The sequence below is a fragment of the Mytilus californianus genome, unplaced genomic scaffold, assembly GCF_021869535.1.
Source record: "Mytilus californianus isolate M0D057914Y unplaced genomic scaffold, xbMytCali1.0.p SCAF_5, whole genome shotgun sequence".
Taxonomy (NCBI): domain Eukaryota; kingdom Metazoa; phylum Mollusca; class Bivalvia; order Mytilida; family Mytilidae; genus Mytilus; species Mytilus californianus.
In genome coordinates this window covers 60622738-60648482 of record NW_026262701.1, presented here as the reverse complement: position 1 = coordinate 60648482, position 25745 = coordinate 60622738, and the positions used below count along the sequence as shown (strand labels likewise).

The 25745-nt window shown below is 32.0% G+C and overlaps 2 protein-coding genes across 3 annotated transcripts in view; one reads left to right on the top strand and one right to left on the bottom strand.

Moving 5' to 3' along the window:
- Positions 1-25745, bottom strand: part of LOC127701157 (cytoplasmic dynein 1 light intermediate chain 2-like) — a 722868-nt gene that overhangs the window by 29744 nt on the left and 667379 nt on the right. The window lies entirely within an intron of this gene.
- The window catches only part of LOC127702736 (Fanconi anemia group A protein-like), a 68953-nt gene continuing 57451 nt past the window's right edge, over positions 14244-25745 (top strand). Inside the window, exons 1-3 of the mRNA XM_052207041.1 lie at positions 14244-14291; positions 22619-22731; positions 24243-24309. Of these exons, the coding sequence (XP_052063001.1) occupies positions 14264-14291; positions 22619-22731; positions 24243-24309 (208 nt within the window). The 5' untranslated portion in view covers positions 14244-14263. The remainder of the gene's footprint in view (positions 14292-22618; positions 22732-24242; positions 24310-25745) is intronic.

Below are 25745 nucleotides of genomic sequence, written 5' to 3'. Positions count from 1 at the left end.
CACAATATTTATGATAAGAATTTGAATGACTGAAGTAAGTTATTTTATTTACAAGCAAACGCATCAATGTATGAGTATCAGGAGACGCCAGAATATGGGACTTAACTACCCAGATAAAGACAAGCAATAATATCAACAAGATACACAGAATATCTCGAATAACACTCGTCCAACCCCTATAAAACTAGAGGTTGACCCCGGTACTCGGGTATGAAAAAGAGTTCTTGTTCCACGTGTTGCTTCCTTTATGTAACTCTAGGTATTTTTTAAGATCCTGTGTTGATCACAAACGAGACAAAAAGAGTGAAAAGCGATTACGAATATGAAGCAGGTAAAGCGCCATCTGTTAGAATGACATTCCGTTAAGTCCGACCAAGTTGTGATTGCGACTGCAAAACGTTCAAAGTAATAACTTCATTGTATCTGTAAGAAATCTTTTTTGCAGCAGTGTTCTCGTATTTAAATTTTATCCATGGAAGATAGACTGTCGTAAAAGAAACACATTAACATGAAAAAAAAATAACTTGATTATCCCTTTGTGTTTTCGCTATTAACAAAGCCTGTATGACCATTATTAAAGAAATAAAAATCCTGTAATGATGTTTATGTTATTTAGTTATACACACTACCATTTCCATTTTTTTAATATCAAATTGTTTTTCGATTTGTTCCATATAGATTTAAAAAGATAACAAGATTTAATGGTTCTCAAACGTTAAGACTAATTTACTTAATTACTAATATACTTTAAACAATATATTAAATGGAGTCTCTTAAATCCAACGTATCGTCGTTTTTATAATTATTGGGATACAAATTAAATACAAATATTTGCAAAATGTTAGAATTCCACTGTTTAATTTAATTTTTTTTTTTTAACAACATTTTATACAAACAATATTGTCTTTGTAGTTGTGCATGGCGTAAATTTTGTGTTGTGTAACAATTGTTGTCCAATAATGTAAACATACATTTTGAAGGTTTTTATTGGTGGTGTTTTATCTGTAATTGTCTCCTGGTATGTAAATATGCATATAATTTTCTGTTTGTATGGTAATGAAACAAATCCTTATAGATCCAATGTTTTCTTATTTCTGATGTATTAAACTCTCTTGATAGCCAAACTCAAATATAAATCACAATCCACAAAGTCCCAAATGGTGAGTTTTAAGTCAAAAGTAAATTGTAACAAGTCAAAATTTTATAAACTCACCATCAGTGAAATTGAGCATTATGGATCTAAACCAACTCCCTATTAATAAAATGTTAGCATAAGTGATAAAGGGGGTATCTGTGTGTAAACCAAAACATAGTCCCAATAAATCATACTGGCTCAAAGCAGACAAAACTTTCAAATGAATAATATTTATTAATACAATAAACTCAATAACAAAATATTTTGGCCCTTGAGAAACACTCAGCATAATTAAGAATTTAGGAGTTCCTGCCGAGCAAGTCAAATAGCAACCTGTAGTGTGAGGAAGAACCTGCCTGCCCGACAATACGCCAGCCGGGAATATGAAGCGAGGGGTCTCCACGAAGGGGATGAGACTAGGCGTCTCATCTGCAGCCAGGGTGTGCAAGGTCAGCATGGGGGATAGCCCATGTGGTGCTATTACAAGTAGTAAGTAGCAGGGTCTATCAATCTGGCGCTGGAATAAATTTGATAAAATTTGTCCCCGAAATGCTTGGGGATGAATGAAATTTTAGAAATGACCAGTGATAAAATTCCATCAAGGTCCAAAAACTCAGATGGTTACAGATGAGTGCCCCCAAGGATTTTGGTTAATTATACCTTCAATAATGTCATGAGAGTAAAAAAAAAAAATATTAAAAATTAATGAAAAAGATAATATACATGTACACAAAAAGACATACTATTCACAATATAGTGTAAATGAGATGCCATATAAAAAAAAATGATATTCAATATTCAAAGTTTCAAACATGATAATACTATAAAAATGATATTCAGTATTCAAAGTTCTAACATGAGAATGCTATAAAAAGATATTCAGTAATTCAATGATGAGATTACTATAAAAATGATTAGCAGTAATCCCGTGATGAGAATGCTATAAAAATAATTATCAGTAATTCAATGTTGAGAATGCTATAAAAATAAGTATCAGTAATTCAATGATGAGAATTCTATAAAATGGTATTCAATATCAAAGTTTTTGAACTGAGAGCTACACTAGATTGATTCATATAGATTTTGAACATCATGACAGATGCATTCGGTATTGTAATTCAGAGAGCAAAAAACTGCCTGTATGGCATTATGCCAGTTTGGGAATGTGGAGCGAGTGGTCTCCACAAGAGGCCGAGACTTGGTGTCTCATCTGTAGCTGTTAGTGTGCTAGGTCTGTATAAGGATATCACATGTGCTAGTAGATTAGCCAAAGTCTATCATAACTGGTACTGAAATACAGGCAATGATAATGCTATAAAACTATATTTAGTATTCAAATATGATAATTTTTCGAAAAAGAATTTTGAAGAAAATGCCACTGTTCAGTTATGCAGTTAATAAATAATTCTTTCCAATGCCTGAAGCTCTCATCATTGAATACATGTTATATGCAGTTATATATTTAAAGATTTTTTCGATCTGTTTGTCTAAAGTTCAAAGTACACAGCTATAAAGAACTGTTAGATTCTGGGGTGGTATTGACTGTTTGTATGTACTGCTGTCTCCAATGTGAACTTGTGTGTGTAAATATAAAAAAGTTTGAAATGCATTTATACTATATAAATATCTTTAACAAATGAAATTTCAACAGTAAAATCTCCACTGTGTATAGAGCAATAAAACCTATGTACATACTGTCTCTGCTATTGTAAAAAGTGGTAAAAAACACCTGTCTAAGACATAATACAATCTCTATAATATCTTAAAAGTAATAGGCAAACTATACAGTTCCTTGGTTCATGTGGTTTGCTATATTTTAAATGCAAAGAAGTCTATTTAAAAAGTGTATGCTGTCAGATTCTAAAGATTCAAGTATGCTTGAATTATCAACGTCCCAAGTAAGTTTACAATTTGGTTTGAAATCAAATACTTCTGGACTTGTTCGTCACTGATGAGGCTGTAGTGCTGCCTTATAGTCAATATGCTAAACCGGGTATCCTCTGTTTGAATAGTTGGAGAAATAATGTCCACACAGATAACAAATCTGAACATACTCTTGGGTCCATGTCGAAATACAGAGGCTCTAGTATCAAAATATGGTAGTCATTTCTGTTATAATCCTGTTTACACATGAGAAATCCTGAACTTGATAAATGTGAGACTAGTTGCTAATTGTGCTTTAAACCACAGATGAAAGATGAAATATTGTTAAAGATTATCCAACTGGTGATACTATTATTGATTAGCATACTGCCAAAGTGCATGAGAATATATATGTATGACTGAGCTCCACTTGAACAAAAGTTATAAGGCCTGTAAATAATGTTTGTCCCTTTATCATATAATTCCAGCTGTAGCCATCTCTTAGGTAAAATGAAGAACTTGATAGTGTCTAATGTCTTTGATTGTAAATCTGATGAACCTAATGTGCATACAGGAGGTGCAATCTGTCTCCATTTCCTCATTGTTTAGATATGCAAATAAAGAAAAAAAGAAAGGTGTCAGTAATAGGCAATATTGAATGCTGTACTTATGTTGAACTATAAATATATATAAATTTATATGTAAAACAAGCAAAGTTACTGTTTATCCATTTAGAATCATTTTAAATCTGATATAGGATGTAGTTAGGTGAAATTAAAAAGATCTTGAGTTTAAAATTTATACTATATTAACCAGAACTCATTGGTTAAGGGGAAAAAAATAAGTTAAAAATTTATATAAAACATTGCATTATTTGGGTCTCAAATCGTAAGAAAAGAAATCTATGATCTGTTCAATTTGGTAAGTAACCTTTAATGACCTATTGAAGTCTTATATACTAAGAAAGTAGGTGATATGAGGAAAATTATTTTACCCTGTATCATTGGAAACCCCAAGAAGTCTGAGCACCTGACAAAAATTTAAACTTGACATTCACTACATCCTTAGATTACACTAAATGTCAACAAGTATCATTTCTCAACTTCTAAATCAGTAATGTACGTATATAGAGATGCACAACGTCTGTAAAATGTATTTAAAATCTCCATATTATATACTTGATGCAAGGACTAGTAGTATTCAGTATGTTCAGCATATATAAAATATACTATTCTATGTGATTGTCAGAATTCTAAATTGAAAGAAAAAAAAATATTAAAATTACTTCGCTCATTGTGGCAGCTAGGGCCCTTAAATTTCTTTTATCTTAGCTATCTTTAGATCATGAGACTACTTAATAATTATTCTGCATAGGTGGGGTATGCTATGAGGACAACAAACAAAAATCTTATAAGAGACAAATGAACAAATAAATCAAAATAAAACACTTTATTCCAATAAAGATGATGAAAAGATTCCATACTTAGTATTTCATGAGGCTGTTTTCTGAATATGCGGTAAGATATATAAAAGAAAGTGAAAATTATATTATTTCCTTTATAAAAACCAGTTAAATCTAGTCTCTAGTTTGCCTTAAGTTTATAATTTTCAAAGAAAATCCCCAGCACAAATACATCTGTATATAAGAAATAAAAGTTCAATACAAAATACTTGCCTAGAACAGTTGTATAGAAGGTAAAGCCAGTGCATAAGCACTCGATGGAATGATGGAAATCTCTGTATGGTCACAAATACATATGGATCTGATGATGTTAGATTCTGCTCTTGCACACAATACTCTCCGACACAGTTATCGATGTTATAAACTCCACAAGTATAATACACACAATGCAATGCTGCTTTATGTAAGTCATCCAAATTCAGATATATCCAAATAAAATGTGTACATGTACTACACAAGTTTTTAAACATTGAAAACTCAGCTAATTATAGGTTAATTAGATCCAAAGGTGAAAACAAAACAAAGTTCATGTACAAAGTATTTCAAATCAGTATGGTAGGTTCAGTAATGCAGCCACATTGTGACAATGATCAAGTTAAAAAAAATAAAAATAAAATCAAGTCCAGTTGTAAAGTTGAAATAATAATAAATTGAATTCTAGCACTGTAAAACTGTTAAGTTGAACTTAGTTTGACTGCTTTGAACCAAGAAACTGATCATATAATTCCAGCTATTTTATTCATCAAATATTGCTTGTTACATAAACCATCAAGATTCCAAGCTTCTCTTGACGTACATAATAATTAGTTAATAAGGATATATAATTAGTTAATAAGTATATTAACAGGAGAATGAAAACAAATAATTATTTGAGCAACAACTACCATCCAAAAAATAAAATACTCAGTTTTATATTTTGCTTTATAATAAACTAGGGTTATCTAAATATGAACAAAATATTTTCCGAATTAGTATGATATAAACATTAGTCAACTTAACAGTGTAGATTCTGTAAAAGTAAGATATATCATTTAATGGAAAAAGTATAAATGCATATACGAAAATATAAAGAAAAAATGCACATTTTATTAGGCAAACAATTTTTTTTAATGTAGAATGTTCAAATTTAAGGGACGCTTTATTTTAACTTATCAAATAGGTTTTGATAATATACAAGTCGTTCATTTTCTGTAAATACCACATTCTCTCATACGTCAATTTAACCTTTAAATATATTTAGTCAAACAAAGGCGTTTAATATAAAAAATGCCTGTCGTGAGATACTCCTGTTTGCGATAATTTCTTAAGATTTTAATCCCACTACTTCTATAGAAATGTATAAGCTATTTAATTTTCGAACGACACTTTGGTTACTTCAATCCGGTTGCATCATCATTAAAACTATCTGACTACCATCTTATTTTCAAACATCACATTAATAACTGCTTGATGTTTTCTTTTTCACCGTAAATGTATTTACATATGCTGAATTAAAATATATATATATATATAATAAGATCTGTTTTGTTACATCTTGTGATCCGTTTATTTGGCAATCGCCAATGGCAGTCAGCAGGGTTTAAGAACATCAGTTGTTCGACCTGCTAGTCAAATGCGTTTTGTTAAAATATACTTTTTCACTCATTTGGTCTTTTGGAAAATATTGTTTGTGCTGTATTTAGACCCCTCCACCAAGAAATTTGTTTTGCATGCACACGTGTAAAAATTGCTGCGGTTTTTATCCAACGCAATCATAGGTTTGAACGTTGTTTTCAATTTAGACTTGTTTATATATATATATATATATATATATATATATATATATATATATATATATAGCATGAGTTCGAATCCCGGCGAGGGAAGAACAAAAAATTTGCGAAAGCAAATTTACAGATCTAACATTGTTGGGCTGATGTTTAGACGAGTTGTATATACAGAATGTACACAGCCATGTATCACCATCACTGTTGGTGATCCGATGGATAAATCTGTAGTAGAATTGTCAATGGTTCAGACGTACTTATAAAATATAATTATTTCTGTGATTGTATATTGCATTAATTTGTAGGCCGGATCCTTTACAAAAGATATTTCAGCTGATCTGTAACAATTCCATCTTCATGCCTTATATATCATGTACTGTATTACGACGCTAGATTAAAACTGACGAGGAAAGGTAACACCCGGCCACCAAAAGCTTTATCATGAAGCATAGGTGGCCGTGTGGTCTAGCGCGTCGGATACAGTGCAGGCGATTTGGTGTCACGATATCTCAGTAGCATGAGTTCCAATCCCGGCGATGGAAGAACAAAAAATTTGCGAAAGCAAATTTACAGATCTAACATTGTTGGGCTGATGTTTAGACGAGTTGTATTTACAGAATGTACACAGCCATGTATCACCATCACTGTTGGTGATCCAATGGATAAATCTGTTGTAGAGTTGTCACTTGTTCAGACATGTATCAATATAAATTTGAGTAACAAATGATCCCGAGAGTTTTAGGATTTTTACTTATCGTTGGATTTAACTTGGATGTATTTTCATATGGATGTATGTATATTTGAAAGGTGGGTACTTCCTAGTACATTTCGTATCGGCATTTGCAGCAATGTTGACTACCAAACATATTGAGGGAGAAAGACATGATTATGGTATGCATGCTTGAAAACAACTGAAACTACAATAAATAACCCAAAAATTAAAAGTTTTATTAATCCTATCGTTATAATGTCGGTTAATAATGTTTAATACACGGATAAATACAAATAACGATTGTAAGAGCTCATGTTTCTTGTTATTATGTATATATGCAACCCGACTTTAAATAAAGATTACTTGCTTACTTAGTGTTATGCAAATATGTTTTTGTTATTCATGTTAATTTATTTAGATAGTGAGAGTTTGATTTGTATTGTCATGTAATTTGTTAAACATAGTACTGATTAAGAAGTTAAACAAGATCAATAATGTTCAAAAAAATTAAAATCAATACATTTGCAGGATAGAATTAAATTATGTTAATGTTTTAACGAAAACTCCCCCATTAACTCTTATATTGTTGATATAATACATTCGTAGTACAATTGTCTTTTTTACAATTGTTTACACGTCCATTTAAAATGTATCTGTAAATAATCCTACACCTCTCTTAATCTAAGCAGCTTATCTTTTAAACTTCGTAGTGTCTCAAAATCCCGAAATCAATATACATTTATTTTTAAATTTCATCTTTGTTTAAAATACCAAGGAAAATTTTAAGATAATGCGGCACTTTGTGCCACCCTAAACTGTCTTGACCACTTTGTGCCACCCTAAACTGTCCTGGCCACTTTGAGTCACCCTAAACTGTCCTGACCACTTTGAGCCACCCTAAACTGTCCTCTCATCCCTATTCTATAACTACTTATAAGTATTAACAATCAAGTGTCAGCATATTTTCACAAAGACGGAAATTCGTTTAAGATAATACTTTTGATAAATAATAGATAAAGTCACAAATTTACATAGTTATTAAGTTTTTCTTACGTAAAGAATAATTAATCCTTAGTCATTTCAATTAGGGCATATATATATATATATATATATAATATATATATATAAGTCTAGAGATTTGCACAACGATACTAATATAAGATGGTATTATACGAAGATGTTGTTAATAAATCGTGTTGACAAATATATAATTTTTTTCCTTATCTGCACAGTATCGTCTATTCTAGACGATCCGGTACATAGTAAATTTGCTGGTTGGTCCTTTTTATAGACTTCTATAATATATATATATATATATATATAGAACATTTGTTGTTCGACCTGTTAGTCAAATGCGTTTTGTTAAAATATACTTTTTCACTTTTTTGGTCTTTTGGAAAATGTTGTTTGTGCTGTATTTAGACCCCTCTAACAAGAAATTTGTTTTGCATGCACACGTATAAAAATTGCGGTTTTTATCCAACGCAATCATAGGTTTGAACGTTGTTTTCAATTTAGACTTATTTATATTTTTCGTTTGGGCTTGTATTATATTTGCCTTCGGGTTTATATGATCCGTTCATCCTATTTTGACTCCTCAAAATTCAAGAGTCTATCCTAAATTGAGGTAAATTGTATGGCTTTCCAAATACCGTTTCGATTCCTAACATCACTGAAGAGACATTATTTGTCGAAATCCGGATATGGTGTACAAAAACCTTTGCACCTTTTGTTTGCGGTATATCATCTTTTCCGCAAGTTTATTGTTTTCTGTTTAGTATTAAATTTAAAATTAAGATCCATTTATTACATCGGTGATCCGTTTATTTGGCAATCGCCAATGGCAGTCAGCAGGGTTTAAGAACATTTGTTGTTCGACCTGTTAGTCAAATGCGTTTTGTTAAAATATACTTTTTCACTTTTTTGGTCTTTTGGAAAATGTTGTTTGTGCTGTATTTAGACCCCTCTAACAAGAAATTTTTTTTGCATGCACACGTATAAAAATTGCGGTTTTTATCCAACGCAATCATAGGTTTGAACGTTGTTTTCAATTTAGACTTATTTATATTTTTTCGTTTGGGCTTGTATTATATTTGCCTTCGGGTTTATATGATCCGTTCATCCTATTTTGACTCTTCAAAATTCAAGAGTCTATCCTAAATTGAGGTAAATTGTATGGCTTTCCAAATACCGTTTCGATTCCTAACATCACTGAAGAGACATTATTTGTCGAAATCCGGATATGGTGTACAAAAACCTTTGCACCTTTTGTTTGCGGTATATCATCTTTTCCGCAAGTTTATTGTTTTCTGTTTAGTATTAAATTTAAAATTAAGATCCATTTATTACATCGGTGATCCGTTTATTTGGCAATCGCCAATGGCAGTCAGCAGGGTTTAAGAACATTTGTTGTTCGACCTGTTAGTCAAATGCGTTTTGTTAAAATATACTTTTTCACTTTTTTGGTCTTTTGGAAAATGTTGTTTGTGCTGTATTTAGACCTCTAACAAGAAATTTTTTTTGCATGCACACGTATAAAAATTGCGGTTTTTATCCAACGCAATCATAGGTTTGAACGTTGTTTTCAATTTAGACTTATTTATATTTTTTCGTTTAGGCTTGTATTATATTTGCCTTCGGGTTTATATGATCCGTTCATCCTATTTTGACTCCTCAAAATTCAAGAGTCTATCCTAAATTGAGGTAAATTGTATGGCTTTCCAAATACCGTTTCGATTCCTAACATCACTGAAGAGACATTATTTGTCGAAATCCGGATATGGTGTACAAAAACCTTTGCACCTTTTGTTTGCGGTATATCATCTTTTCCGCAAGTTTATTGTTTTCTGTTTAGTATTAAATTTAAAATTAAGATCCATTTATTACATCGGTGATCCGTTTATTTGGCAATCGCCAATGGCAGTCAGCAGGGTTTAAGAACATTTGTTGTTCGACCTGTTAGTCAAATGCGTTTTGTTAAAATATACTTTTTCACTATTTTGGTCTTTTGGAAAATGTTGTTTGTGCTGTATTTAGACCCCTCTAACAAGAGATTTGTTTTGCATGCACACGTATAAAAATTGCGGTTTTTATCCAACGCAATCATAGGTTTGAACGTTGTTTTCAATTTAGACTTATATATATATATATATATATATATATATTTATATATATATATATAAATACAGCACAAACTACAATTTCCTAAAGACCAAAAAAAGTGAAAAAGTCTATTTTAACAAAACGCATTTGACTAACAGGTCGAACAACTGATGTTCTTAAACCCTGCTGACTGCCATTGGCGATTGCCAAATAAATTGATCACCAGATCTAACAAAATGGATCTTAATTTTAATCTAATACCAAACAGAAAACAATAAACTTGTGGAAAGATGGTATACCACAAAAATGAGGTGCAAAAATTTGTACACCATATCCGGATTTCGACAATTAATGTCTCTTCAGTGATGTTAGGGATCGAAACGGTATTTGGAAGGCCATATAATTTACCTCAATTTAGGATAGACTCTTGAATTTTAAAGAGTCGAAATAGGATGAACGGATCATATAAACCCGAAGGAAAATATAATACAAGCCCAAACAAAAAAATATATAAAAGTCTAAATTGAAAACAACGTTCAAACCTATGATTGCGTTGGATAAAAACCGCAATTTTTATACGTGTGCATGTAAAACAAATTTCTTGGTAGAGGGGTCTAAATACAACACAAACAACAATTTCCAAAAGACCAAAAAAAGTGAAAAAGTCTATTTTAACAAAACGCATTTGACTAACAGGTCGAACAACTGATGTTCTTAAACCCTGCTGACTGCCATTGGCGATTGCCAAATAAATTGATCACCAGATCTAACAAAATGGATCTTAATTTTAATCTAATACCAAACAGAAAACAATAAACTTGTGGAAAGATGGTATACCACAAACATGAGGTGCAAAAATTTGTATATATATATAATCAGCCTAAAACCAAAGGACAGATATGTGTTATCTTCTTTTGTTAATCACTTAAGTGATACTTGTTTATTTAATTGTCAATCGACAACCTCGTTTCTATTATGAAATTGCAACTCAGCAATTTTTATACTACCGCAAAAAATTTTCGTTCGTATATTGCTATCATGTCGTCGTCGTCGTCCAAAGACATTTGGTTTCCGAACAACAACTTTAGTATAAGTGAATGGATCTCTATGAAATTTAACCACAAGGGTCAATAGCACAAAAGGAAGGTTGGGATTGATTTTGGGGGTTATGGTCCCAACTGTTTAGGAATAAGGGGTTAAAAAGGGGCCAAAAAAGGCATTTTTCTAGTTTCCGGACAATAATTTGTATAAGGGTATGGATCTCTATGAAATTGTACCACAAGGTTCCATACTACAAAGGGAAGGTTGGGATTGACTTTGGGGTTATGGCCCAAACCGTTCAGGATTTAGGGGGGAAAAAAGGTGGAAAACAAGGTTTTTCTGGTTAATGGACAATTACTTAAGTACATGTATTAGTCCATGGATCTCTACGAAATTGAAACACAAGATTTCATACCACAAAGGGAAGGTTGGGTTTGACTTTGGGGGTTATGAATCAAACCGTTCAGGAATAAGAGGCAAACAGGGGGGACAAGGTTTTTCTGGTTTCCTGACAAATACTTAAGTTTTAGTCAATAGATATCTATGAAATTGAACCATAAGGTTTCATACCACACACAGAAGGTTGGTGTCGATTTTGTGGGTTGTGGCTTAAATCGTTAAGAAATTAGAGGTCAAATAGGGGCCAAAAACAAGACTTTTCTTATACTGGCTAAGCTGGTTTTAACATAAATTATTTCTGACCTATATAAAGAAACAACAAATACTGATATGGCAGGAGATACACACCAAACAGGGTGTGTAAATTATTATATTTAGTTTGTAAACAGATTTACTAAGTATTGCACAACAGCAAGAAATCTTCAATTGAAAATGAATACAAATCTTTTAACCAATTTCAATGAGGATTACTTTAAAGCCTTGAATTGTTTGAGGTTTTTACCATGTATTACTATATTTGATATTTTGAAAAAAGTCTAAATTGAGGTCCAAAGGGTCAAAAATTAGACTTTGTTTGATTTCATCAAAAACTGAATTCTTGTGGTTCTATGATATGCTGAATCTAACTGTGCATTCAGATTTTTAATTTTTGGTCCTATTTTCAAATTAGTCCATATTAAGGTCTAAAGGGTCCAAAATTAAACTTTGATTGAATTCATGTTTTTTATATGCTGAATCTAACCATGGAATTAGATTTTGGATATTGGACCATTAAGTAGATTAAATGTCCCATTTCAAATTTTTAAGTTATCTGACCACATTTATTCTGTGTCAGAAATCTATAATGTGTCAAATATTTAACCACTATCCAAATTCAGAGCTGTATCAAGCTTTAATATTGTGTCCATACTTGGCCCAACTGTTCAGAGTTCGACCTCTGCGGTCGTATCCAGCTGTTCCTGGCGGAGCGCATTTTTTTAATTTAAATATGTTTTCTGAAGTTCTTACTTCAATGAGAGTCACAGTCGTACGGACAACACACATGCACTTGTCTTTGAACCCCCTATATTCCTTAATATAACACGTGTATCATGTATTATATGTCTCTGGTTATATTAAGGTATATAGGGTTTTTTTTCAGGGACAAGTGCCTGTGGGACAACATGCACCCAATTTGTAAAAATACATGCTATTCCATTCTGAAATCATTAAATTGTTAACAATTGTATAGGAATTGTGTCTAATTCTACCAGTGGAGTTGTAGCGAGTGTTCTCAGGCAAGTGACTATTGGTCCAAGTCATTGTCTATCGTTGGCACCGCCAATCTCTGCAACCGGTCTGTTGCATCTCGTCAAGTTATCATCGTCATTCCAATAGCCAATCTCCCAGTTACATTCATCACAAATTTAGTAGTGATAACTTAAAATTACACAATTTTTTGGTACTAGTATATTAATTTCAACAATGGTTTTTGGATGGTTATAATTAACATATATAATTTAATGATCAATAATAGCAGAGACATATATGTGTATACATGTCTCTGATGATCTATCTTAAATTGAGGTAAATTATATGGCCTTCCAAATACCGTTTCGATCCCTAACATCACTGAAGAGACATTAATCATCTATTCCGCAAGTTTATTGTTTTCTGTTTGGTATTAAATTAATAGTTAAGATCCATTTTGTTACATCTGGTGATCCGTTTATTTGGCAATCGCCAATGGCAGTCAGCAGGGTTTAAGAACATCCGTTGTTCGACCTGCTAGTCAAATGCGTTTTGTTAGAATATACTTTTTCACTTTTTTGGTCTTTAGGAAAATGTTGTTTGTGCTGAATTTGGACCCCTCTACCAAGAAATTTGTTTTGCGTGCACACGTATAAAAATTGCGGTTTTTATCCAACGCAATCATAGTGAACGTTGTTTTCAATTTAGACTTGTTTATACTTTTTCGTTTGGGCTTGTATTATATTTGCCTTCGGGTTTATATGATCCGTTCATCCTATTTCGACTCTTCAAAATTCAAGAGTCTATCTTAAATTTAGGTAAATTATATGGCCTTCCAAACACCATTTCGATTCCTAACATCACTGAAGAGACATTAATTGTCGAAATCCGGATATGGTGTACTAATTTTTGCACCTTTTGTTTGCGGTATATCATCTTTTCCGCAAGTTTATTGTTTTCTGTTAGGTATTAAATTAATAGTTAAGATCCATTTTGTTACATCTGGTGATCCGTTTATTTGGCAATCGCCAATGGCAGTCAGCAGGGTTTAAGAACATCTGTTGTTCGACCTGCTAGTCAAATGCGTTTTGTTAAAATATACTTTTTTCACTTCAGTTTGGTCTTTTGGAAAATGTTGTTTGTGCTGAATTTGGACCCCTCTACCAAGAAATTTGTTTTGCATGCACACGTATAAAAATTGCGCGTTTTATCCAACGCAATCATAGGTTTGAACGTTGTTTTCAATTTAGACTTGTTTGTCTCTGATAATAGCTATAGAACTTGTAGAAGAGTGTATTAATTATTTGGTTGGTAGGTATTGTTAACTTATTACATTAAACAATTTTTGTGCAACTTATTTTGTTAACTGATAAATGTATTCAGTATTAGCATGGAAGTATCACATTGACAAATATCTCAATATAATACTTCCATGGACCGATAGACTGTTGTGTGGCCGAGATGTCTAGAGAGCGCCGGCTACAACAATTTTCGCCCAATCAAAATCTACCAAAATTTTAGCGGGAAATATATTATCACAGGAGAACAAAATTATGTCCCGTAATTTTTCTAAACTTACCAGTAAGATTTTTGCCATTGGACCAAATGTCTTTACCTGACGTGACTGGTTTAAAGATTACTTTCAATTTTGGGCATTTCCCCGTACATTTCCTATGTCACAATGTTTATGATATTATTAATTAAGTCGATTATTCAATGACATTTAACCCGAAGGATCACGGGGTCAACTAGTCCAAATAATTATGACGTCTTGCAAGGCTATTTTAATTTTTTTCTGTGACGCCAAAATTGGGTCTCAAAGTTCCCCCCAAAATTCTCAAAGTCCAGAAGTAAAAAATGGCTTCAGCGTTATGACGTCGTAGGAAGGCGTCACAGAAAAAAATTAAAATAGCCTTGCAAGACGTCATAATTATTTGGACTATAGGGGTCAACCGATGTAACTCATTCAAAGTTGGGATGTGGAACAAGGGGGAAGGGGGTCGAGTGCGGAGCGTCTTTTTACCACAGAACACCACAGAATACCACAGAACACCTAAAATATACCACAGAACTACACAAATTACAATAAAACTACTGAAATATACCACAAAACATTAAAATTACTTTATAAAACGCAAATCTAATAATTCATAATTATATTATTTCTTAAATTCGGTTACATCAATGACATGACGATTGACTGGATGAGATAAAAATTATCATGATTTTTTGTTATTTGGCATATTTTTTTACATTTGGAGACCTTTGAGACACTAAACTAATGCATTGTAATAATGAAAATATATAAAAAAAAACATTTAAGAAAATAGTTTAGAGCAAAACAATTAATTACCACACGGTTTTCACAGTCACATTTTAATCTTGAATCTTTATTATTAAAAAAATTGTATTCTTGAAATTAAATGACAATAATTTGAACAGGAAGACTGCTATGAACATTCTATTTAATATAATATATATATATCATTAATAATGGAATATTTACAAAATTCTTCATTTTTTGGATTTTAGTTGCCACCTGATTTTATACATTTATAAGGTAATTCAATTAAATGTATTTGATGTCTCCGGTGTGAAACCTTGAATGACATGTTAATTGGCTTGATTGGTGATTACGACAAGTGTCAAAATTGGTTAATCTAATTAAATTTTGGTACTTAAATTGTGTCTGTGAACTTTCTAAGGTCAACATAAATTTTGGACTCAAAAATATAGAATCTATATGTAAATGCTACATATACCAGTTTTTGCGATATAAAGTTTCAGTTCAACGATTTCTAAATGCATATAAAATTTGGTAAAAATCTGAAACATTGTCAAATGATTGGAGAAGATACACACAAAACATAAGAATCCAATAAACAGTCATCGGACTTGAACTTTTGACAATTTAAAAGACACACTTATAATATGTTATAAGTCAACTCAAATATTACTGTCCTACAACAACTTCAGATATCTTTTTGAAAGTATTTGGTAGCCCTTAGCACAGGATTGTTTTATATATAACTCTAATGGAGAAAACTTTGATGTACAAGCATTATACCCAAGTTTAAATGATTGTTTGAAACAACTCTTAGATATCAGCTTAACAAATTACTTTAATCACTTTAATAAAGTTTAATTATTTGTTGGCAACAACTTTAAATAAATGTCACATTAACCATTTTGATTATTTATTGTAACAACTCTTACATAAAAATTAATAAAAAAGTGACAAAAAAAAAAAACTGATAAACAAAATAAATTTAACAAATAATTACGTAATGCATCTAAATATTTTTCAAAAATGAATTAAAAATTACAAAAAAGATTAAAATGTATTTAAAATATAAATTATCTTTGTATATTATGATTTTAATTGCTAGGGGTTTTCGGTATGATCCCAATTATTGGCCATTCAGTTGGGGGCGTAGCGATAGTGAGTCGACCCTAAATAGAAAAATTAAATTTTATTTGAATAATAAATGTCAAATTATAAAAAGAATGAACAATAACACGATAATAATGTCTGATGTATTAATATTTCGAAGTTCTGTGGTAAATTTTGGGTGTTCTGTGGTATTCTGTGGTGTTCTGTGGTAAAAAGACGCTCCCGGTCGAGTGTGAGTGAGTGAGTTATCATGATCTTTAAACTCGTGCTTTTCCCCATAAAATTTGATGTCGAAAGCAAATATCAAGTCGAAAATAGAATCTCGTGTATTCCATCGATGATTTTGTTGTGGTGGTGGTGAGCAGTTGAGTCATCCAACTATCCCCCCCCTTTTTTTTAAAAATATTTTGAATAACAAGAAAACATATCCTAATCAAGTTTTTTTTTTAAAATATATCGTTATCATGATTATGCTAATTCATGGAGAGATCATTTCTAAAAATGGCAGATGATTCTCAGCAAAGATATAGTAGCAGGACAAACAGTAATTACATTTACAATTAAAGTCATTCACCAAAGATTCCAATCTAATATTGGTAAACACTCATTCTCTGTTAGAATTGCTTAAACCTGGAATAAACTACCAGATAAAATAACAAAGGCCCCATCCATTAATGCCTTTAAAAACCAACTAGATAAATATTGGTCCGACAAAGAGCTATATAATTATAACAGAGACATATTTACACATGTGTATATATGTCTGATTATTATGACTATAGAACAGAAATATTCCGAAGTCACGGACAAAATAGTACTAGAAAAAACTTAAATTACGAGTCTGGTGAAGAGGAACCTTAAGGGATCCTGTACTTTTCAAAAAAACACGTTTTGTTTTGTTTGTAATAAGACGATATAAAAGCTCAATAGAGCTTATATGTTTTCTGTATAATGATCTCGTCTATAAATAAAGCTTTTGAAGGAAATCAACTATAAGTAGATAATTTGGACAAATATCATGCATTTATGACAGTTATGACCTGAAAATTTGCATCACTTGAACTTTTGACATCATACAACAATCATTTTCCTTTGTGGCGGTAGACATTTTCTGTTGTGGCATCAAAATTTTACAGGAACCTTTGTGATATCCAGTAGTGGCAGACAAAAGCGATAAGGTGTATGAGTTTAGCCTCAGACTATTATAATTCATAATGATGAACCCTATGACTAATATATCTTGTGAGTTAGAGTAATATGGTCTCATATGAACCCTAAGATTACAGTTGGGCTATTTCCAGTTTCATAGCTATGCATGTCATGAAATAAAAGTTCCTTCAAAATATAAGTTCCAAATATAAGAAATATTCTGTAGTAATATTATTTCCACTGGAATAAATATTACCGAACTTGTTCCTCACAGAATAAATGGTATAGAATATTTGTTCCAACAAGAACAGATTAATGGCAATGTTTATAACAAAGTTTCCAGGTGAACTTCTGTAAGGCGGAACAAATATACTTTGAAATGCAGCTTTTTTTAATGGTCTAAAGAGGAGGAAATTTTAAAGGGGTTATAACCAGTAATGTTGTGTGATAATGTAATGATTCATGAATATTTGAAATGTTTGGCACTTATTTGGTAATGATAAAATCATTTTCTCATGTAATCAAATAATGAAAAAATGAAGGCTTGGTGAACATTATTAATCATAACCACAAACCTGTATAAAATTCATTGATGTGTCTGTATGGAAATTTTTAGACTTCTCTGTACCTGTGTTTAATATTATTTAGTCCCACCATATACTTCATATTACATTTCTAGTTTATGTTTCCCCATAGCTCGAGATCTGGCTAATATTGAATGTCCAGTTTATGTTTCTCAGAATATCAACATAGTTTTTGATCCAACAAAGGTCAACTGGACAACAACAACAATACTTTATTTTAAGAGGGTTACATAATTATCTATATAACTAATCTTCCATGAGGCCCTCATCATTGAAAAAGCATAAACAAAAATGCAAACATATGCATGGCATACATTAGTATAAAAGTCAAGTATGATGATAATGTTCAATACAACTTGTTAAAAATGTTATGAAAAAATAAACATGATGAAATAGTCCACATTCAATATATTTTTTTCAACAGGTTGATTTCAATAAATCATTTTATGATCTGTTATTTTGTATTTAAAAGAATTAACGTTTGTAATATTTCTTAACGATATTGGCAAATTATTCAACAAGAATGGTCCAGAATACATAAAAGATTTCTTGAACAATTCTATTTTTGGTTTAGGGAGTATGAGGTTTCCTTGAACAGCATTTCTCAATGAGTATGGATTTCTGTCTGAAACATAATGAAACTTGCTAGTAAGATATGATAGGGCATCATTTTTGATGCACTTAAATGTCATCACAAACTTGTGTTATTTTATTCTCTGTTCAACTGCAGTGTTCCAGCTAGGATTTCAAAAGGGCAGGGAGACAATCATGAAAAGGGCACTTTAGCACGATGATTGATATTTCAAAAAGGGCATGTCAAACATTGTCTTATGTTAACTGCAGGGGTTTCAACTAGGAGTTTTGAGGGGATTAGTCACTTTCACGCTAGATGAAAATCAACCTTATTTTGGGTAACAGTATTAAAGGGACCATGCAAGGACGTATATTACTAGCTCAGTCTTCCCTAGAACATTTTTGATGCATGGTAGGTCTAAGGTTAAGTTGCAATGCAGAGCGCAGAGGCGTTTTGTAGAATTATTTTTATTTCATTAGTGAAATGAATTGTGCATGTCAGTTAAAATACTACACATAAATCTGCAATACAGTCAGGAACAATACCTTACATTATCCCCAGGGGCCAACCTGGATCCCAAAACTTTTTTCCAAGGGCCCAGTAGAAATTTTAAGGCCCTACCAGGGTATTTTTACTACAGGTACATACTTATTAATAGTCTTGAATGTTCTTATAAAGGCAATAATATATGTTTGAAATGCCCAGTAATACATATAGCCCAGTGTTTCTGATTATGATAGAAATAATAAATGAATTATAATAAACCACATTGAGTTTTTCAGAATTAAAATCCATCAACCAGGTCTTTTCAGACTGTTAAACTTATATTTGTAATATTATATATAAAAAATATATTAAATTTTGGTGGTGACATTATTGATTTCATTCTGTTAGAATGTTCATTGTCCCCAATGTGGTGTCTTGGGCAATTGATTTTGAAATGGTTTGTGGTTTCTTCTTCATCTTGTATTGTGTTCTTAGTTCAGACAATATTTTTCGGATTTCCCATTTGGGGGTTTAACCTTCCAAACAGTAGGTACCAGTTTAAAAGTTGTCTCCCAGTTTTTACTGATGATCCACCTACTCTGCCATTTTAATTATGTTAACATCTTGGCTGCATATCTGCAGGGGTTCAAATTAACATTTGGTACTGGAAGGTCCAGGACCTTTGACACTCCAAACTGAAAGGTCCACAACCTAAATCAAAGGTCCTACTTTTACATGAAATATTTGGTAACTCATTAAGATGCAAAATTAATGTGCTTTTGGTGTAAGGACAGCTTGTTTCATCATATTTGAACTGCATGTAATGTTTGTTAAGTTTACAAATATATTGCCAGGCAACCATATAGCACCAAACTCAGTGTCACTGTGGTATAAAATGTATACTAATAAATGTTAAATTGTCTTGTATATTATGAATTCTAATAATCTTTTTGTTTTGTATTGGGGAGGGTGTCACTGTGGGTGAGACTGGTGAGTGTTCTCTCAATCATTGACAATTATATCATAATCTGTTATTGATGTAAAAGCGTATTTGCCTTGTATCTTTTGTCCTTGTCATATTTCTAGATTCTCACTGTATATGTTTATGATTTAGTCTAGAACTATGATGTATTTGAAATTCAATTCAATATATGCTTACCAACATCATTACCATTTTTGCTCTGGATTTCAAGAATAAATGCATGGGGAGGGTTGAGATCTCCAAAAACATGTTTAACCCCGCCGCATTTTTGCGCCTGTACCAAGTCAGGAGCCTCTGGCCTTTGTTAGTCTTGTATCATTTTTAATTTTAGTTTCTTGTGTATAATTTGGAGTTTAGTATGACATCCATTATCACTGAACTAGTATACATATTTGTTTAGGGGCCAGCTGAAGGACGCCTCCGGGTGCGGGAGTTTCTCGCTGCATTGAAGACCCATTGGTGGCCTTCGGCTGTTGTCTGCTCTATGGTCGGGTTGTTGTCTCTTTGACACATTCCCCATTTCCATTCTCAATTTTATAGTCACTGAAGGGTTTCCCTTTTTTTGCAACATGTACTGTATGCAGTGTTGAAGAGAACCTAATATCTATTTAACTGACCAGGCTAACATTGCTGCTTGAGAATATATTACCAAGTTTAGTGTCTGACAATAAATCTTTAGACTTAAAATTTGGGTCACTTTCATGGATCCACTGCTTTAAACAAGATAAATGATCGATCGATTTTCCAGTTGGGCTTAAATTTCCATTCCCGTTATTCACAATCATATTTTTGGGCTTTAGTGAGATCTTCGTTTTTGATTTCTTTTGTTTTGTTCCCAAAGAAGACGTTGAAGACCGTTCATCATCTTCAGGCTTCCTCTTGGAAGACGTGACACCAAAGCGAAACAGACTCATTTTGTTCGAAAATGTCTAAATGATTTTTCACGTGACTTATCACAACTATTCATAACCTTGTGTTTCCAAGAAGTACATGGTTAAAAATAACTTTTATCACTCGTCGGTAAGGTCAGGGATGAAACATTTTATTATCTCTGACAATTTCAATAATAATATGGCTTTGAAATGACGATACTGATGGTTAAAAAAGTTGGCAAATTTAATGTTTATTTTCTTTCAAATCTAAGGTCCGTCGGGCGTAGCTTGTAACCAAAACGAAAGTCCGATTGCAACAGTGAAAGGTCATGGACCTCGGACCACCACTAATTTGAACCCCTGATCTGACATTGTTATGACATATTGGTAAAAAGGAAAATAACAAAAATACTGAACTCCAAGGGAATTAAAAATGGAAAGTCCTTCATAGAATGGCAAAATCAAAAGCTCAAACACATCTAACCAATGGAAAATAACTGTCATATTCCTGACTTGGTACAGGCATTTCCTTTTGTAGAAAATGGTGGATTAAACCTGGTTTAGGGATGAGGCCAACTTTGGTGCATCATTTGCAAACTGGTCTGCTATCTTGATATCGGCTTTATTAGTATAACCCTAGATCCAATATAGCTATACCCCTGCTGAGTGCTCCAATAGAGGGGGTATACTGTTTTACCCTTATCTGTCTGTCTGTCCACTAAATTTCAATATCTTCCTGAAATTTGTTATCAGGCTTCATGTCAGCATCTTATACCTTGTGTCCAGTTTTCAGATTTATCCTACTTACATGACTTACTGAATACTTATTATCTTGTATATTTAGTTCTAAACATAATGGCCATTAGTTCAACCCTTTTAAACTGATTTTTATAGTTTATTCTTATGTTGTTCTGTTACACCACTGATCACCACTGTCCCAGGTTGGGGGAGGGGGGGGGGGGGGGGGGGTTAGCGCCTTCAAACATGTTTACTGCCGACTATACATGATGGGTTTTTCTCGAGGTTTTGTAGGGAACTACAAATAATATCTTTCAGAAATTTGTTATCAGGCATGTTAGCATGCTATACTGTGATGCCATTTCAGATTTATCCCTCATGAACTTCCTGCTTACTGAATATTTTGTATTATTCTAAAACATACTGGCCATGTATGAAGATTAAAATAAGGAGACGAGCAATTATAGGCAATGGCGTGGCCTTCAACAATGAGAAAAACCCATACCGTATAGTCGACTATAAAGGCCCCGACATAAAAAATATGAAACTAAACTACAAATTTTCAGTTGACACATTTTTGGAGTTACTGCCCTTGAATGATAATTTTTAGCATTTTTTGCCGATATCTTTAAAACTTTAATAGATAAATAGAAACTTTAAAAAGGAAAAAAATATCATTAGGATAAGATCTACAAATATGTACACATGACTGAAATTGTCAAATAACTCTTAATAGGGTTATCACCCTTTAATGGTGATTTTTACTATAAAAAAAAGTGGCCATTTTTGAAAATGCAGGTGAGCAAAACAGGCTCTTTAGAGACCCAAGTCTATTATACTGTCAGTTTGGAATCTTTTCATGATTAACAGACTATTGGGTTAATTAGGAAAAACATATTTTATTGGATTTGTACATCGTGCAGTGATGAAGCTATAAGATATTGGAATATAATATTGTATTTTCAATGTGAACAAACTTTTTGCTTGCATTCAAAATTTGCTAGCTTATCCTGTAACTATACACATATGAAAAAATATGGTATTATGTTTGCTTGAAAATTGTGTGCTGAAAAATGAAGTCATGTAGGATGTATTTCATATCTGTTCATGTTTTATTTTTTGATTGTAGAGTCAAGACATATAGTAAAACATACAGGGTCAGATGGAAGTAAATCTGTGCTGAAGGATGCTGTTTTACAATTAGTGACATACCATCAAGATGTGAAAGTCATTTTGTCAGAGGTACAAAGTTTAATTTCTTTTGTCAGAGGTACAGAGTTTCATATTTTTTGTCAGAGGTACAGATTTTAATATTTTTTGTCAGAGGTACAGAGTTTGATTTCCTAACTACCCAGTAAGAAGAAAAGATATGGCCTTCCTTACTTAGAAACTAAGTGTGGTCATGTGTCAGTTGAGACCCAAAAAAATCATTGTGAAAAAGCTATCACTTGAATCTAAACAAGAACTATCTTTAAAAAAGATATCTGACGCATTCAGATGTGAGCATAGAGTTCAAAACAAACCCTGAATCTTTATAATTTTTTTTTTTATCATAGTTGAAAAAAATGCATTAAATTTGACGGCAAAAGGCTGACGATTCTGAAAGATGGGTATATGCACTTTTCTCTAAAGAATTAAAATATTTACTGCATGGTACTAAACTAAATGTATATATAGGTATTTTCCAGAGATAAAGAAGTACGTTTAAATTAGCTGTACATGTGAAATAGACATAAACATAAGATAGAAGTAGGTTACAATCTGTAATAAATATCAAACTTGAAACTGTTTAGCAGAAAAAAATGTCAGTTATAACTATATGTCAAGCACAACTTTAACAATTATAGAGACAACCTATTTCGGTGTGTATATAGGGGATGGACGGATGCCAAAGGGAGATGATCTATATAATACAGCTTTTGACAAGTAATTAAATTTGCGATATATGTATTTTGACATTCTTTATTTCAAGTATAATATTTTGTACTCCTTGAGATTATAATAATGCCTTGGAAGTTTTAGTACACAAAGTCGATAAGATATATTTATAGCACTCGAGCTATTAATAGCCTAATTGACCTTGTAGATCTAATGAACCTGTCAGTGATATTTACCTACTCATGTATTAAAGTCTTAGCCTACAAAATCAAAACCATTTGACAGTGGTGATAATGACACCTTCTTTACCTGAATTTAGTTTTACTTATCTGGATAATTTCATTTTTAAGTTTGATTTTATGTCCGTAACATTTTCCTTTTATTGTAGCATATATCTTTTTTTGTTGGTTTTTGTTCAATTCTGTAATTTCGTCCAGTCAGAGTAAAGATTAGTGACATCATGCATGCAGTTACCATAGTTAAGCGTCCTTTAAAAGTAGGTCACAAACCGAAATTATTACAGACTGCGTCAGAAAAAAGTTTAAAGATTGTAACCAGTTAATCTTTTGATACTAGGAGAAAATTACACAAATTTAGGCATTAGCCTGGATTAGGAAGTTGGCTCCTTGATAATTCTTCCTGCCCAAAAAAATTTAATTAAGAAAATGAAAATACATGAAATGAAAATTAAATCGGTAAGAATTAAAGGTCTGGGGTCCAATTGGAAACAGTTAAATTGGTAAAATGCACAGGTAACACATATGTATGAGATTGTCTAGGATGTCGGACCTCAATAAAATTTTATGATAAATCAAATGATGATAGTAATTTTAATGTTAGAATTATGTTAGAATAATTGATGCCTATAATTTCAGGCTAGTAGTATTAGTATTACAAAGGCAGACAAAATCCAAGGTGAAGAAGATAAAAATATTGCAGCCAGTAAGTAACAATCTAAAACCTTGAAATATAAAAATCTTGCAGGGAAATATGCGTAACAAGGAAGTGAGAGGCAACCATCTCTAACTTTAGTTTGACTCAACCAAATGTTATGAAACTCATACACAATGCTAATTGCCACAAAACACAGATCAAGTTCGAAATTGGGTGGCGTCACTTCTACAGTTCATGAGTTATGCCTGGAAAAATTGCTAAATCTGTCGTTTCATTTCTCTAACTTTAGTTTGCCTCAACCAAATGTTATGAAACTTATGCTTATAATCACAAAACAGTCTTAATAACGTGAATCCTGCATCTGTATGTGGAAGTTGACTCATGCATTTTTACAAGCGGCGGCATCTGTGGCCCATAGACACATTCTCCATTTATTTTTTTATAATTTTGAATGTTGCTTTCTACACTTTTAGCTTCAAGTGTACCTTATAGTTGATGCAAAATCCTGCATAAAAACACTAATGTGGATTTTTTATTATTTGTGGGTAATAATTTTTCCTGTATGTCGTGGGTAAAACTTAACCATGTGTAAGTGCTCATCAAAAATACAAGTTTCCTATAATTGTTAAAACCATGAAAATCAAGTATCCACAATAAATAGTCTTAACCAAGGGTCCGGAAACGGTCATATATGCCAGTCATGTCCTAAGATGAAACTATTTGTCCTAAACGAGAAATTGGGATTTAGGACAAATTTTATTTTTTTAAAGAAGTAATTTCGGTCATTTCATTGACTCAATGTTTGAAATCGGATTCCTTAATCGCCATTTTGCACTGTCTTGTGTAAGTTGTAATCACTTGTTTTTGTTTATAATCCCTTTCCTGTAATAAAACTGCCACTCCAGTAGTTTGATAATCCTGAGGGCCCTCCTAATATCTATATCAATGCCTCCGGGAAACATTGGCTATTGATCGCTAATCACTTTTTACCTGTGGTTTTAATATTCACACCTGACAGTGATCACAAGATCAGAATAATATCTTAACAAAAATTGAAATTCCCTGACAAGTGTATTCATTATTTAATTACTTTTCAGCAAAGACAATCATCAAATCTGATTTAAAAATTAAACCTAAATTTACGGAGAAAAAAGTATTTTTTTTCATGTGCTTTATTTACTATATAATACGCATGCGTGAAATTGTCTTCAGCAAATTTAATATTTAATCGTAAAATGCAAATGTAATGCCAAATTAAACGAGTGCAACTATTGTCTGTTACATTCAAACACTTTTAAAGGTAATAAAATAAAAAAAAGCCGATGATTTCCTGTCAATTTGATAAACAAAACAAATCCCGGAAATGAACCCGGAATTATTCGTATTTTAACTTTATCGCAAACTTCCGGTTTTAACTTTTGTCAAATCGAAAGAAACGTAAGCAATTTCTGAGAGATTTACCATTTTGAGTCATTAAAATCATT